The 17,115-nt window shown below is 37.5% G+C and overlaps 1 protein-coding gene across 1 annotated transcript; it reads left to right on the forward strand.

Annotated features, from left to right (window-relative positions):
• The first annotated feature begins 460 nt into the window (after positions 1 to 460).
• On the forward strand, positions 461 to 988 carry LOC132491724 (histone H3.3A-like). The gene has a single exon (XM_060100570.1). The coding sequence runs from the start codon at positions 539 to 541 to the stop codon at positions 947 to 949; it is 411 nt and encodes a 136-aa protein (XP_059956553.1). The 5' UTR covers positions 461 to 538; the 3' UTR covers positions 950 to 988.
• The last annotated feature ends 16,127 nt before the right edge of the window (positions 989 to 17,115 follow it).

The following is a 17,115-nucleotide window of genomic DNA, read 5'->3' on the forward strand; positions in this document are numbered from 1 at the left end:
CTGTAGTTGTTTCATGAAGTCACTGTATTTAGAAGAACACTCAAAACTATCTTATACAACTGGGTCCAAATCAGTTTTGTGTAGGTATGACAGGTAAACCCAGAGCACTGAGAAAAGAAAATTCTGTGTCAGATGTAGTTTTTTCTATTTGAAGATCTATCCTATGGATATTGAAACCTCAATGATGGGAGATTTTAGTAGTGTCATAGCTTGCTCACACTCTGGGAAAAGTCATAGAAACACTCGTCCTAAAATAACTGTGGCTTTTGTGTTGGGGGTTGTCAGCGCGTCGGCGAAAGCGTCAGCCAATAGAAAAAGTCGTTGGTGTATGCAAATTAGGGTACTATGACGCAGAGACGCAGCGTGTAGCGTGGGTATAAAAACGGAGGTATAGGGGGCGCCTGGAACCCAGAGTGGTTTCTTCGTTAGTCGGAGGAGCTTCTTCCATTACTTGGGCGACTGCGGCTCTTCATTGGGCAGCGGGAGCGGCGCGGCTGTCGGAGAAGCGGCGTAGTACCTAGGCATTGGGTGAAAGAAAATGGCCCGAACCAAACAGACTGCTTGTAAGTCCACGGTTGGCAAAGCGCCCCGCAAACAGCTGGCCACTAAAGCGGCCAGGAAAAGCGCCCCCTCTACCGGCGGGGTGAAAAAACCTCATCGCTACAGACCCGTGACCGTTGGGCTTCGAGAAATCCGTCGTTACCAGAAATCCACCGAGCTTCTGATCGGGAAGCTGCCTTTCCAGAGGTTGGTGAGGGAGATCGCCCAGGATTTCAACACCGACTTGAGGTTCCAGAGTGTCGCCATTGGTTTGCTTCAGGAGGCTAGTGAAGCGTACCTGGTGGCTTTATTTGAAGATACTAATCTGTGTGCTATCCACGCTAAGAAAGTCGCCATCACGCCCAAAGACATCCAGTTGGCTCGCCGGATACGGGGAGAGAGAGCTTAAGTGAAGGCAGTTTTTATGGTGTTTTGTAGTAAATTCTGTAAAATAAAAATAATAATAATAAAAAAAACCCTCTGTGCCTGCATCAGCTAATTAACATATTAATCTTCTACAAAGGGCTTGCTATGTGCCAGGAACTGTGATAGTTATGAAAGAGAATCCAAAAGTGAATTAGACACAGTTACCACTCTCAAAGAGCTCACAGAATTCCAGTGGAATACAGACCCATAAAGCATAACCCTCAAGGCAGTCAGATCCGTGAGGGTTACAAGCAGTAGAGGATCCATGAGTCTTTTGCAGGTAGATGGTAGGCTAAGAATAATGGAGGTACAGTTCAAGCAAAGGGATCAGAGCATGAGAAGGGAGAGAACTTTTAGGAGCTGCCAATGGAAGCTAAAAAGTTGTACCTCTGTGTGTGTGTGTGTGTGTGTGTGAGATATGTTGTGTGGCCATGCCAGGAAGTGGGGGTGTGTTCAAGGAGGTAATATAAGTCATTGAAATATTTTAAGCAGAAACAGATAAAATCATTTTTACAAAATTTAAATGCATTACTTTGGTTGCTCTGTGGAGGCCTAGCTGAGGATCAGTTATTAGATCCATTGCTGTAGTTAAGGTGAGTGAGGCTAAGGGCCTGAACTAAGATCATGGAAGTGAGAATGGAAAGGGGTAGAATTGAGGGATCTCTTAGAAATGAAAGCAATGGGGATTTGTGAGTAATTGAATGGAGACAATGTTGAAGGAATTAGTTTTAGTGTTGTGTCATTAATTTTTCTGAAAAGATACTCTATATAAGTATAGTCTATTTAGTGTCCACATGGTTTAGATTTTCATTTAGTCATTCATTCAACAAGCATTTATTGAGTAGCTCCCTTAAAAGCAAAACCCAATGTTTCAAGCATGATGGGACTTGCATATTGTATGTATTTTATATATTATTTGGTCTTGAACCTTAAGGAACTTATAGTGTAGTGGAACTTCTTTAAAGATTTGGGAAATATTGCTATATTCTTCAATCATGTTTCCAAGCTTGGACAATTGGATGCTCTCTCCTGGGACTTTGCAACTTGAGCAAGTGGCATAGACCCAATGGGCAGTGGTCCCTTGTTGGCTGTGCCCTAGAGCTTCTTCTGTCCACAGGTAGACCAAACTTCTTGCATCTTTACCCTCTGAAGTTCTCTTAGTTCTGTCTGTTTCCAAACCTGGATTTCCAGCCTTTATTGATTCTGTAAACCCCTAGAAATCCATTGAAATCATTCCCTTTTCCTTATATTAGTCAGTTTCTTTCGCTTGCCTTCCTCATGTGCTCATATTTTCGATTTCCTACCTCTGCTTTTTCCCCCTCTACGTTTGTTGAAAAATTTCAAGTTTGTCTTCTGCATCATTGATTCTGTTTTCTGAAGTATCGATTCTGCTCTGCCTCCAAAGCTGATCTTAATTCCTCAGTTGCTCTTTGCTCCTTTCATATCCTTTTCCATTGCAATCTCATCCCTATTGTTTTTTGTTTGTTTGTTTGTTTGTTTTGCTTTTGGCCATACGCGGGCCTCTCACTGTTGTGGCCTCTCCCTTGCGGAGCACAGGCTCAGGATGTGCAGACTCAGCGGCCGTGGCTCACGGGCCCAGCCGCTCCGCGGCACGTGAGATCCTCCCGGACCGGAGCACGAACCCCTGTCCCCTGCATCGGCAGGCGGACTCTCAACCACTGCGCCACCAGGGAAGCCCCCTATTGTTTTTAGTTTCAGCCTGTTGTCTTCATATGGATATCTTTTCCTCTTTCACAGGGAATTTGCCTTCCTTCTTACAGTTAAGATTGCCCAAACATTTTATTCCCATCAAATATTTTCTCACCACAGAAAGAAGTTTCCTTGAATATTGTTTAATTCCTTAAATCAATTGCATTATTAGGGAGAAAGCCCAGGGTCCAGAAATGCTGCTTTGAAGACTGGATCACAATGAAACTCAAGTACCTTCCTTTCTACTGCCCACGTCAAAATATCTTGGATTCAGATACAAATAAAAAGAAAAACAAAAGAAACCATAGACACCAATGGCTCTGTGGCTGTCAGTTTGGGGTGTTTAATCTCCCCCCACCACCCCATTGTATATAGCATCTTCTTCCCTAGGGTTCACAGAGGCCATTTCTTCAACAAGCAAGGCTCATCAGAGCACATTTTTACCCCTGCCTTGCCATGTTCAGACCTCACATACATCAAAATATTTTAATGGACTAGAAAGACTTCTTCACATTGTTACTAGCTGAATCTATTCTGAATCATCAATTTACTAACGTTCTCAGGTTAGTAAAGATCCTAATCTGTCCACTGAAGAGTTATGACTCACACCCAATTCCCACTTTCCTTAGCATTTCTATCATTTTCTACAAAATGGGAAAGACTCTCCTTTGCCTCTTTTGTTAAAACAGAGAATATCTTGCTCTCTTTATTCTTGTCACTCCTATTATTTCAGAGGCTGAGAATAGGCTGACTGCAGGAGATTACGTAGACTTGCTCTTTTATGTCTGTTTGAAGGAGAGTGAGAAAAGGAAGTAGAAAAAACTTATGTAGTATCATTTTATTACTTCTTCTTTATGTGCCTTGCATGTCCAGCTGCCTATGCCGTTTCCACTTGGATAGCTCATAGGATTTTCCCATTCAATGTGTGCAAAACTCTGCTTATCTCCCTTATCCCTGAGCCCAACCCGAAGCCTGCTCCCTCTTCAGTGGTCCTGAATTCAGGAAATACCACCACTGTTCACCACCCAGAAAACTAGCAATCATCCTTGACACCGCTTTCTCTCTCAAACCTCTCATTACCAAATTCTATTGAGTATATCTCTTAAATAAATCTCAGATTTGTCACATTTACCCACGTTTACTGCTACAACTCTAGCCCATGCTAATGGTATCTCTATCCTGGAATACAACCACCTAAGAGATAACTCCGTAAAGAATCTTTGGGTAGCATGTAATAGAAAACAGCCTAAACAATGAAGGACTTTCATTGCCTTATATAATGGAAAAAGGCCAGAGTTAGGATTGGCTTTGGGCAAGCCTTGATTGAGAATGTCAGTAAGGTCACCCAAATCCTGGTTTCTTTCCATTTCTCCTTTCTACCTTCCACTGTGTTATCTCCCTTCTGAAACGGGATCATCCTGTCAAATAAGGGGGCTGCCAGGAGATCCTAGGTCCTCATGCTTCTTTGTTCATGATCTTTGGGAAGGGAAAACATTTCCCCCAGTAGCTGTCATAGAAGAGTGACAAAACTTCTTTCCCAGTAGTCTTTAACCCCCTCCCCCCCAACTCATGGGTCACATGTCCTTCCCTGAATCAATCACCATAGTCAAAGGGATGGATTTTGTTGATTGGAGGCTTACACTAAGAGTTAAGGGGAGATAAATCCCATTCAAACTCCAAGGCAAAGAATGTCACAGGGGAAATAACTTGAAGGAATTTGGGGGACTTGTTAACTGAGAAGGAAAGTAAAGTAAAGCACATATGAGTTATCCATGACACCACATTCACTTTTGCTTCCCTCTCATCTTTTACCACAGTGTAGGCAGTACAGTCTTTTAAAAAAAGAAATGGTGTTGTGCCACTTCATTATTTAAGCCCACTTTGCTCCTTGGATAAAGATAAAAATAATCCTTAACATGCCTTACAAGTTCCATCTGGCCTTTCCTACCCCTCCAGCCTCATCTGTTACCACTATCTGCTCTTGATCACCATCCACTCACACCCCTGGCTTTTGTTCATTTGGTTGGATTATCTGGCTTTTTCCTCTCTCAGAGCCTTCAGATCTGCTGTGCTATCTACCTAGAATGATCTTACCCACACTCTTCACATGGACAACTCCTCTTCACTTATGCTTTTCTGTTATAGCTCCTTTCACTGTTTAAAATAAATTATAATGAGATTGTCTACCTAATGCTTATTTTTTCCAGCTAGTCTGTGAGCATCACAAAGGTAAAAGTAGGGCTTGTACTTGTAAAAAGCACTGTGTCTGTGGCATCTAGCATAGCTCTTGGACCTTGTTAGCAAAGACACCCACCGCTGACAGCATTGCCCACCCTGCTCTTCACTTTGCGGAAAACCCTTCACTTTAAAGAGCATTAAGTGTCCTCATATCTAACCTGGGAAAAAGATATTTACCTCTTAGGATGCTATAAAATTAAATTAAAGTGTATAAATACTTAGAGCACTCGGTATAGGCTGATGAGTAATTGCGAACTTAAAGTTGGAATATTTATTTGGAGCACTTTCTACCAGGTGGTGTCTGTCCTAGTATTAACTTCTGGAAAATAACTGAATGACCCTTGGAAAGTTATTTTGCCATTTATCTTCATAAATATGTGTTGAAATGTGTGGCGTTTTCCCAAGCTATTTAGGGACAAGTGAGAAGGGGAATCTGGAAGACAGAAGAGATACTCTCCAGAGCTGCTGGTCTTATTTGCACTTCATTCCAACTTGACATTAATATACACATTTTGCATTGAAATCGTTTTCTGTTATTGAAACCTGAGTTTCATTATATACCAATCTACAGGGTCTTTGTAAAGGATTTTAGTTCTTTGCTCTTGTTTTCGTTTTTCAGGTTGTATTTATGTTTGGCTGGATGTATTCTTCAGATGTGCTTTGTTAAAGGTGCTATCATAAAACATAATCATTTTTATATGAATTATAATTTCAAGAATGGATTTCTTAACCTATTCCTAAATACTCACTAAGGAGATTCCTAGGAAAGGAGTGACTAATATAGGTGGGCTCTTTAGCATTCATCATGTCATTTCATCATTTTAAAAGCTTACCTTTTATTATAAAAACAATTCACATTCACTATAGAAAATTTGGAAAATATAGATAAGGAAAAAATCAAGCATTTGAAATCTTAACACCCAAAGAGATAACCACTATTGACATTTTGATGGTCTCATCCTACACATGCATGTGCATACACACACATGCACACATGCATGGACCTTATTTCAAATGATCAAAAAAAGTCAAAATATTCATCAAGTGTTTTAATGTTTTCCAGGTAACAATAAATTGTGATCTTAATTAACTCTTTTATCAGTTCCTGTAGTTTACCATTGATTTTCTTGCATTTGGCAGGTAGACCTATCACAAATAATATTTTGACCTCATTTTTGCAAATACTTATACTGCTGATTTTGTTTTCCTGCCTAATTGCATTGAATTTCCAGAACAATGATAATTAATTTTGATAGTATTAGCTTATCATGTTCTTGACTTTAATGGAATGGTATACAACTATGTGTGTATTATGAGTGTGTGCACGTGTGTGCTGTATGTGTGTGTCAGTGTTGATGATATTACATGAAAGGTGTCCTGAGAGTCTATGGTTGGTGGGGTGGGACAAGTAACCATCAATACAGTTTAAGGGACTGAAAAAATTTAGAGGAAACAAATTGTTCCAGCTTTGGGGAGTTAAAAAAGGGTTAAAGATGGAAAACTAAAGGCTGACTCACCACTATACTTTCTAAGACAGTAGCAACTGGTAGAAATTCACTTATATGCCATTTTTTTTGCGGGGGGAGGAATGGGTGAGTTGGGATATAGAAAGGGAACAAACCACCTAGAATCCCTTTTGCTGTTCTGGAGCAACAACACTTGAAAGCAACGCCAGGATCCATGCAATAGCTAAATCAAGCACAAGGCTGGCAGCACGGCAGGGCTTTTGCACCCAGCAAAAGGTCCAGAAAGGAGGCCTTTGAGGGCCAAACCATGTAATTGGCTCAGAGGCCAGGCTAAGCATAAAGCTTTTAAAAGAAAGCTGGCCTCTGTCACAGATGTGTAAGCAAACACAAGGAAGAAAAGACACATGAAGTTTCCTTGCTACGGCTGCCATTCATTCACAGAACTGTTATGTAAAGCTATGTGAAACAGAATTCATACTTAAGCTCGAAGAAATTCCAACAACAGCCAGATAGGCAGTGAGGGGAAACCTAGGCCTTGGCAGACCTCTTCTGATTCCAATGTGAGCAGATAAAGGAAAACTAATATGGGATTCTTCAAAAAAAAATAGGATGGTAAAACAAAGATGTTATAAATTCAGAGGAAGCACAAACGTTTTGAAAAATATTTGCTATGGGATTTATAAAGTATTTTGATAGCATCTGTTTATGGGATTAACTAAATTTGTAGTGTTTCATCAAGTTTATGATGAAAGGTGAAAGACAATATAATGAGACAGCCTATTCAGGTGAACAAAGAGCTTCTTGAAAGGCATACAGAAATAAAGACCTTAGAGTTTAATTAAATTAAAAACATAATCTCAGATTTAAAATCAGAATTAGGAACACACAAGGCAAAAGAGATTTTAGGAAATTACATAAGATATGCAGGAGACAATTTTGAAATGCTTTTTTGGAATATAGAGAAAAGGATATGGAAATGTGAAGATGACAGAAAAATCAGAGGAATGGAAAATAGAGCAGGTATTAAAATATGAATAAATGCCATAGAAAGACGTCAGAACAAATGAAAAATAAGTTGCTTTAAGAATTTTTTACGTACTGGCAAACCACCAGAGTTTGCAGGACTCACTGCGCCTAAAGTGACAATCCTGGTAAGATGAATAAATTTTATGGATAAAGGAAGACTCTCTAGTGAGGGCCATGCCACGTGGAGCTCCTTTTTTCACCGTAGATCAGTAACATTTGGAAGCGGCTCTGATGGGGCTCAAACAGTACTATTGTCATACCAAATAGGAAGACAGCAGGTATCAGGCCTTTGCTTGGCATGACTTCTCACTAATAAGATGGTCACCCCAAAAATGATGGGCAGTCATGTGAGGGAGAATGAGTACAAGGAGTAGAGAATCAAATACAGACAGGTGGCTATGGCTTCTCAACAAAGAAGTGATTACCGAAAGATAACTGCTGAGACTCCCCCACAGTCCCAGACCTCTTCCTCAGGCTACTAGATTATGGAACTTTCCTTCATTTTGGGATTTAAGAGGAGTTTAATGGTGTCCAGGGAAGGGACTCAGGGAGAAATTAACAAGATCATTTTAGGGTAAAGAACAGTTCAGGTTAAAGTTGTCCTCATTCAAGGATGAAAATAAAGCAAAACAAACAGATGGAACCTGACAGAAATTATGAAGTGATTATAAGAGATAAACAAAGAAAACAGAAAGGGATAGAGAAAGAAAATACTTTTGAGAACAATTTTTAGTAAGAAACAGAATGTACCTATACTAACTATGAGTTAAAGAAAACATGAGATTTTGAGACAAGAGTTAATAGATGAGATATTAGAACAAGGAACTGAATTAAAAATGGAGCCATCCTAGCAAAGCAAAGAGTATAGGGAAATGTTCCAAAACACCTCTTAAATTGTAATTAGAGAAGTACAAATTAAAACCACAATGAGATATCACCCTCGAGAATGGCTATAATCCAAAAGACTGACAATATCAATGGAAAATAAGTTAAAGTTAATTTTTTTTTTTTTTTTACTCACTGGAAAACCATTTGAATTTTAAGGTCAAAAGGACTCACTGTGCCTAAATTGAAAATCCTGGTAAGATGAGGGAATTAATTACTGGTGGGAATGAAACGTGGTGTAGCCATTCTGGAAAACAATTTCATGGATTCGTAAAAATTTAAACATATTTTCCAGATGTCCTAACAGTTCCACTCCTACAGACCTATCCAAGGAAATGCTTGCATGCAGATGTTCATAGTGGTATTATTTGTAATAGTTCAAAAGTAGAAACAATACAAATGTCTGTTAACTGATGAATGGATAAACAAACTATAGTATATACATACAATGGAATAACACTCATAATAACAAAAGGAAACAAGCTACTGATACATGCCACAGAATAGATGAACCTGAAGCACATTATACCCTCCTGTCCCTTGTCCTTAGAATGTATCTGTCAGGGGCAAAACCCCAACACTAGATGAGCCCACTGTCTGCCTTTGCCTTACTTGCACTCAACTTTCTAGTCCTGTGAGTAGAAAAGCCACAATCTGATCAAATTGGTGTCAATATAAATTTGTGGTTACGAACTTCCACTGGTCTGTGCTTACTAGTTTCCTCAACAGCTCAAACTCTAGCCCTCCACAACTGTTTTATACTTTCTCCCTTCTCCTCAATTCTGATACCTTCTTTTCCCAATTCTCCTTAAATTTGCAGCAGATTAAATTACTGCCTACTTCACAGAGAAAGTAGGTGTTTTCAAATAAGACTTCTGTAAACCTCCCTTCAATGAGCTTGTTAACCTGTAGTTTTCCTTTTCCTTTTATCTCTCATCCTTCCCATCTATTTGAAGAGTTGTCTCGCATCTAATTTTTTCACCCTTGTGCTAGGAATTGTAGCGAACAGATCTTTGCCTATATGGAGCTTACCTTCCGTTGGGAGGAGAGAGCATCAGTTCTTTGGGGAATGCTTTTCTAAATCATAGACTATATAAATCTTTGATTGATGCACCCAAAGTATCCAGAACCACCACGCTGGAACTATTGATCAAATTTTCAACTACTTGTTCAGTGTCGTTCTTTCCTATCACACCGTTAGCTTCATGAGGGCAAGGATTGGTCCCTGTTCACTGCTGTGTTTATTAGCACTTAGCACAATATTGTGTATATGGTAAAGTCACAGTAGAATTTTACTGAATGACCAACCAAAATAAATGTCTTAACCATGATTATTTCTAAGTGATGGAAGTACTGCTGATAATTTATTCATAATTTAAAAATGTCTCTACACTTCCTTTAGTTTACATTGTTAAATTAACATTTTATATTAAAAACAATAAACAAAACATAATTAAAAGCTAGTGGATTTGAATCCAAGTGATTTTTGCCTACATAATCTTGGGAGGAATTTCTTAGAATTATTTTGTGTTTATTCACACTGAGAAAGCAGAAGCTAAATAATCTGCTTAGAATTGAGAAGCAAATTTTTGATGGGTTGTTAGGTAACAGAATCAGATACAAAAATCCAGTAATCTTTCTACAATTAAATGATAGAAACTTTCATTTAAACTTCTAAAGGGACTGTGAGGTCATGCTAATTGGCTTTTTAACAATTTGTTGCTTATTAAATATTTAACAAGACTCTGAGGAGGCCTGCTGTGGTATCATATAAGTAGCTTTCAGACTTTTGCCCATAAGGTTGAAGAGTTCAAAATGATCCTATATGACAATGATGCTGCAAAGAGTTAAGATTATAAATTTGTATGTATAAAGGTCTTGCCACTGAAGGGCCAGAGAAGGCATTCAGGAAATGCTGCAGTGAAATACTGTAGTTTTGTGTACTACTAATATCATTATTTATAGGTGAATTAACTTTTAATTTCATTATAAAATTCCCTTATTAAGTACCAGCAATTTCTCAAAGCTATTTATTCGTTTGCCTAGTTTGTTTTTATACAGTATCTAATCTCTGGTTTTTGTTAATGACTTGACATTGCTATAAACTGGATCACTTAATCAGTGGATGGCATAAAATGGAAAATCATTCTTCATGCTGCATTTCCTTTTGAGATTATATAACTCTACAGGCTCTTTTAGGGCAAATAAGAAAGCCAAAGGGATAAGGATTATCAAATACATATTATTGAACAAGAAAGAAGTCCTTCAGTTTCCTTCAGTATATAGTGCTCTTTGAATTACTTTTCAGGTAAGCTGTACTGAGCCCTCTGCTTACACCATCATGGTAACAATATATTTTACTATATTATCTTTGGCTTTCGTGTTATTTTGAATCCTCCTCTGTTATAGAATAGGAGCATAGAGTAGACTGTCATTATGAATTATATGTATTTATTTACATATGCACTCACATAGAAATACATTTGTGATGTCAGCATCACCACTTTATTACAATGTCATATCTGCATACATTTGACTCTTTTTATGCTGTAGCATCAGGAAAAAGTATGGAGTCAAAAGAGTTGTGTTCTCATCCCCAATCTACCATTCACCGGCCAAGACTGGGTACATCAACATGCCCTTCGCTTCAGATCCCAGAGAAGGAATGTGATCAGCGTCCAAATGTACAATGAACAAAGTCAAGGAAATAAAAAAAAGAACAAACCAAACCTGTCTGTTGACAAACATGCTGTCTGGGCAGACTGCTTCTCATTTTATGATGAAAACAACCACTACCGCCACTTCAGCAACATCTGTCACAACAACATGAAGCCAATGGAAGAACTGCAGCAGAGCCTGGGAGAGGAAGAAAGGATGCAGCCTGACTCGGAGGCTGAGGCCAAAAGTTTCGTGTATCTGTAAATTATGAAACTAAAATTTATACATATATGTATTTATATATATACACAGACATTTTAGAAAACTATTTGTTAATAAGAGTTATAGCTGTTTTGAGAGAAAAGAATAGCATAAAGAAAGAATAGACACAAATAGAGACAGAAGCAATAATGGGGACATAAAAGTGGAAAAGTTTCCTGAAAGGAATCTATAAAAATGAAAAAGAGAATTAAAAAATAAAAAGAATCACACCTACATATTTACTGGCAAAATGTACTTAGATGAAGAGAGAAATCTCAGTGCATATAATGTTTACCTGTGAAGGAATAAAGCTCTGGCTGGCTCAGAATTCTCCTTAGGAATGATAAATGCTAGAGAACAGTGGAGCAATGGGTTAATATTTCTATGAGGAAACTCTTGAGACCTCACAAATTTAATACCTGTTTGTTAGATTTCATGTGTAAAGGCAGGAGAAACACATTCTCATATATGCAAAGCATTGAGAAACACTTAAAGTTATTGGATGTTTTACTCCAATGGCCCAAGAATGAGCAAAACATGGTATAAAAGAACATGTGGTTATTTGAAACCAAACACTGGAGTAAGCCAAATATTTATGGTAAAATGAGTTTTTAAATTAAATGCAAATTTGAAAATTTTTCTTGAAAGAGAAAAGATGTACTCTTACAATTTTATTAACAATAATTTGGACCTAAGATGTCACATAAGGTGAGGGTGTATATGGTGAGAAGCATTCCATATTTTCCACACACAGACACACACGCACACACACACACATGCACACACACACACACTGTTCTTATGTACTCAGTTGCTGAATGCAGGGATGGTAGGTGGTCAGCACACATGTACCAGGTGCCCCTTGCTATTGTTCCATTTGTTTATAGCTGGCATCTCTTCTGATTGGCCAAAGTGTACCTTCTGATTGGTTGTACCATACCAGTTGCTAAATGTTTTGAATATCAACCAGGTTGAATGAATGAATGGATTAATGAATGATCAGAGTTGATCTCTTCTTTTAACCTTACCCCTATATTGTTTGGGGTATTTTTACCCTCACATTTAAGCATCTCTGAGCAGGTGTATATTTTATTTATACTCAGTAAAATTCTGCTTCTCCTTCCTTTACATCAACCACAATATTCCATTTGTGTGCAGCTGCCTACCAAGTCTGAGAACAACAATAATGTTACATTTGACTTTTATTTTAAATATCAAGATTTCTTTGTTCTCTATCCACACTCTCCATAATAGTGTATAATCATCTGAGACAGTATTATTTCTGAATCTATTCTTAGTTATAGTATTGTGGACACCACTGGGTACCTTGGGCATTATTGTAATTCCTTCTATGTCATGCCTGCTAGGACTCCTTAGTAAGTGGATCCATACCTCACTTTTTCATTTTCTTGTCTCCCTTTAGGGATACATTTAATATTAAGATTAAAAAAAGGTTAGAAAGGCTCATAGGCATTGTATTGTCGTTTTAAAAGTGACTAGGATGAAATGGGTACTATGATTCGGTTTAATTCTGCTTAATTGATGCAAAGCTTAAACCAGTGTCCAGATCTCCTGCTCCACTGCTTTTTTTTTTTAACATCTTTATTGGAGTATAATTGCCTTACAATGATGTGTTACTTTCTGCTGTATAACGAAGTGAATCAGCTATACATATACATATATCCCCATATCTCCTCCCTCTTGCGTCTCCCTCCCACCCTCCCTATCCCACCCGTCTGCTCCATTGCTTTTAATCAGGGTAGTTCATTTTCGGACAAACATATGCTTTCTTGTCCTACTAACATGTGCTGCATTTCTAGCCCAAAGCTTTATCATTTTGCTGTTATAGATTGTAGTCCAGAAACCTAAATTTTCTTCTTTGACACCATCTGCATAGCTAGTCTTTCACCTCCCATAGCCTCCTTTCTTTTTGAAACTCCCAACTGTTAGTTGGAAGAATCAATGACAACACCACCTGTACCCTCACAGATTCCTAAGCCAGACTCTCCAGTCCCAAAAGATGTTTCCTGGAGACTCCTTTATTGCCTAATTAATTAATTAATTAATATTTATTGAGCAGCTGTTGTGTGCCAGGAAGTGCGCTATTTGGTTCTTTCCCAACTGAATAGTAATTGAACTGATAATGAACTTCAGGGGAATTTCTATTGCAGTATGCAAACAAATAAGTTGCCTTTCTCCCCACTAAGGGCATTTCTGTCTTGCTTTCCCCTTAAAATTCTAGAGATACACTTAAGATATCTTACAATAAAATTTCCATTTCCTTTTTTAAGCTTCTATTTTTTTCATTTTTAGGTAAGGTATGTTCATTCAGACACATTAGAAAATTCAGATTAAAAGCAAGAGGAAAACTGGCCAAAAGGAAAGGAAAATGTTTTATATGTGCATGTTTTAAAACGATCTGAAAGAATGTACTCTTCATGGAACCTCTCTGCGAAATGGGACTCGAGACAAGGAGGGGAGGAGGCTGGAGAATGTATTTTGCTTTGTTCCCTTATGTATGGCTTGAATTTTTATGATCATATATTGTTTTTATAATTAAAGATCTAAATGCAGAATAGGAAACCAAAAACATCAAGGTCATCTAGAGTTGGCAATCTTTCTACTACAGTGGCACATGGGAACATAAAGGAATAAACTATACTTACATCTAATTGTTAGGATTTTATTAGATTCAGAATGTGGCTTGTAATCTATTGATGATGTCTAGATCTTGCCTTGAGGACACTATTGAGAGACAGTTCTGAAGGATGCTGGTATCATCGAAAAGATGATGTTGGAGCCCTAACCCCCAGTACCTCAGAATGTGACCTTATTTGGAGATAGGGTGTTTACAGAGATAATGAAGTTAAAAAGAAGTAATTAAGGTGGGTCCTAATCCAGTATGACTGGTGTTCTTTTATTTATTTATTTTAAAAACATTTTTATTGGAGTATAATTGCTTTATAATGGTGTGTTAGTTTCTGCTGTATAACAGTGAATCAGCTATACATATACATATATCCCCATATCTCTTCCCTCTTGCGTCTCCCTCCCTCCCACCCTCCCTATCCCACCCCTCTAGGTGGTCACAAAGCACCGAGCTGATCTCCCTGGCAACACGATTTTTTGAAGAAGAAAAATCTTATTATTTTTTGGGAAAGCGAGGGCCTTGTTTGACTCCCTGATCATATCCTTGTGAGATATATAGATATAGATATAGATATATAGATATGTGTGTGTGTGTGTGTGTGTGTGTGTGTATAGCCATTTAGTGATAGCCATTCTTAAAGGTGTGACGTGATACCTCATTGTGGTTTTGATTTGCATTTCTGTCTTGATTAGTGATGTTTGGCATCTTTTCATGTACCTGTTGGTCTTTTGTATGCATTCTTTGGTTTTGTCTGTTTTATTTACTTCTGTATGCTCAGGCTTAGAGTGACACCTGGCATATAAAAGTTACTCAATAAATAGTTGTGGGAAAAATAAAGACCGTGTGTTAGCATTTTAAAAATACTTAGGTGATTCTGACTGAGATGGTTCTAGGAATATTCAACTACTGGTTAAAATTATAGAATATTTAAAAGAAATTAAAACTATTTGCAGGGACAAATAATTAATAGATCAGAGGAAAGATTTATTATCTGATTTGCTTCAGAGATGGATATGATTTCTTAAAACGTAAAAAGCATTACCCATAAAAGAGGTGGATAAATTCAGTTACCTTAAGATGAAGAACTTTTATTCAACAACAGACACCATGAAGAAGATGAAAAGATAGGTCACAAACCAAGAGATGTAATTTGCAACACATGTAACTGACAGGACTAGTATCTGCAAATAAATAAGATTTTATTTAGAAATAAATAATACCTACGAATCAATAAGAAAAATACAAGCTGATATAAAATGAATGAAAGTCCTGGGTAGACATTTTCCAAAAGAAATCCAAATGACCAGTAAACATATGATAATGTGCTCATTTTACTGGTAATTAAGAATTATAAGTTAAAATCATGATATGACATTACACATTCATTAAACTGACAAAATTAAAAAGACAAATCTGCCAGTATTAACTATTGGAGTAGATATGGATCAATGGAGAATTATACCTTGCTAAAGTAAGTAAATGTTGGTACAGCCACTTTCAAAATGATTTTTTGCACTATCTTTTAAACTTGAACATACCCCAGCACCTGGCATTCCCTTTCCTAGGTATATTCTAGAGAAACTCTTGCATATAAACACCATACAAATGCAAGGATGTTCATAGCTGTCTAGAATGTTATTTGTGATACAAAATTATTGGAAATACCCCAAATATCCACCACCATGACAATAGCTATATAGGTAAAATGGAATATTATATGTAGTGAAGATGAAGAAATCACAGCTACACTGCTATAGCATGCTTGAATTTTGAAAACATAATATTGACTGAAAAAAAGCAGGTCACAAAGAATCTACACAGCTAAATACCATTTTTAAAGTCTATAAACAAGTAAAACTTAATTTACTATTTAAGAATACATATGTATGGAGTAATACCATAAGAAAAGCAAAGGAATGATAAATACCAATTTCAGGATAGTGGTTAGTTCTGGTGGGGGTGTAGGAAGAGGCAGCTGAGGGGATTAGAAAGGGGCATGTGGATTAGTACAGGGATGTTGGGAATATTCTAGTTCTGAGGGTAGGTGGTAAAGTCATGAGGTAATTATTTTTATGCTTCACTATTTATGTGTATGTGACCTTCTTTTGTATGCCTATTAGATAATTTAAAAATCCAATCATAAGAATGATTTTTAACTATGGAAACTTTTAGTTTGTGGTTACCAGATTGTAAATTCCTTGAGTGTACCTGTTTGGCACAAAGAAAATATCAACAGTGGTTTGATGAAGGAAGATTTTTGTGATATGTGTATACCAATACTTCTTGAAAAAACGTAGTTAGAAGAGATTGAAGACTGATGTCCTCTGTAGTCCTCTTATCACTTTGTCTTAATTTGCTTAAGGTAGTCATTTTTTTTTCACAGAATATAGCTAAATCACCATCCTACTTCATGAGAATATCAAATTAATGGCATCTGAATGAATGTGGTTTTACTAATCTGTATAAAATTGATAGTTAGCTTGTGTGGAAACATCATTTGGTGTAGCATATGCAATTCATGTCTTGAAAGGTTCTGATGGGAGGAATTAGAAGATTTAATTTATGCTGTGAAAATATTCTTTCTGAGCCCTCTCTATATGATGCAAACATTTCTTAAAGAATGTTTTATGATTATCTCAACCTTGGGATGGAGTGTAGGGGGATGGAGTCATAAAAAGGTAAAGATGTCTAGGATTGGAATGAAAGTAAGAAGGTAAAATATTCTACTCCTCACCAAATGCATGTTTTATTTTTATGTTCTGGGTTTTTGCTTCACTAACTACGTAATAGAAAACAATTGAAGTAATATGGAGAAAGCCCCTGCTTCAGGTGACTCTGTCTTAGAAGGGAATATGGTATTTAGAAAAGGGATTCTATTCATGTTCTCTGGATTGATGCTGACACGTGACACCTCTACCTTGGATGAGCTCCTGAAGTTGGAACTTAATGGCAGTTGAGTTTGGTTCAAGGAGGATCATCAACACTAGATGCACCACAGTTTATGTCCATTCCTAGTGAGGATGCTTGGGCCTAGCGAGTGTACTGCTCTGGGATTAGTGGAGATGGATCCTTGGAGACATTATTGTTTTTTGGACTAGTGTCTTCCAATGTATAGGCCTTTGCTTCAAGATCCAGGGTGTCTTAGGTATTCAGTTGGCTCAGGTGGGTCAATTTAAGAGGCGTGATAGAAAATGCTCGCATTCCCTCTAGGTCACTCAGTAACCAGAAGAATGATTCTAAGCATCAGACACCAGG

The sequence above is a fragment of the Mesoplodon densirostris genome, chromosome 6, assembly GCF_025265405.1.
Source record: "Mesoplodon densirostris isolate mMesDen1 chromosome 6, mMesDen1 primary haplotype, whole genome shotgun sequence".
Classification (NCBI taxonomy): domain Eukaryota; kingdom Metazoa; phylum Chordata; class Mammalia; order Artiodactyla; family Ziphiidae; genus Mesoplodon; species Mesoplodon densirostris.

Coding starts and splice junctions, on each gene's coding strand:
- LOC132491724 (XM_060100570.1), top strand. CDS start 539: ATGGCCCGAACCAAACAGACTGCTTGTAAGTCCACGGTTGGCAAAGCG.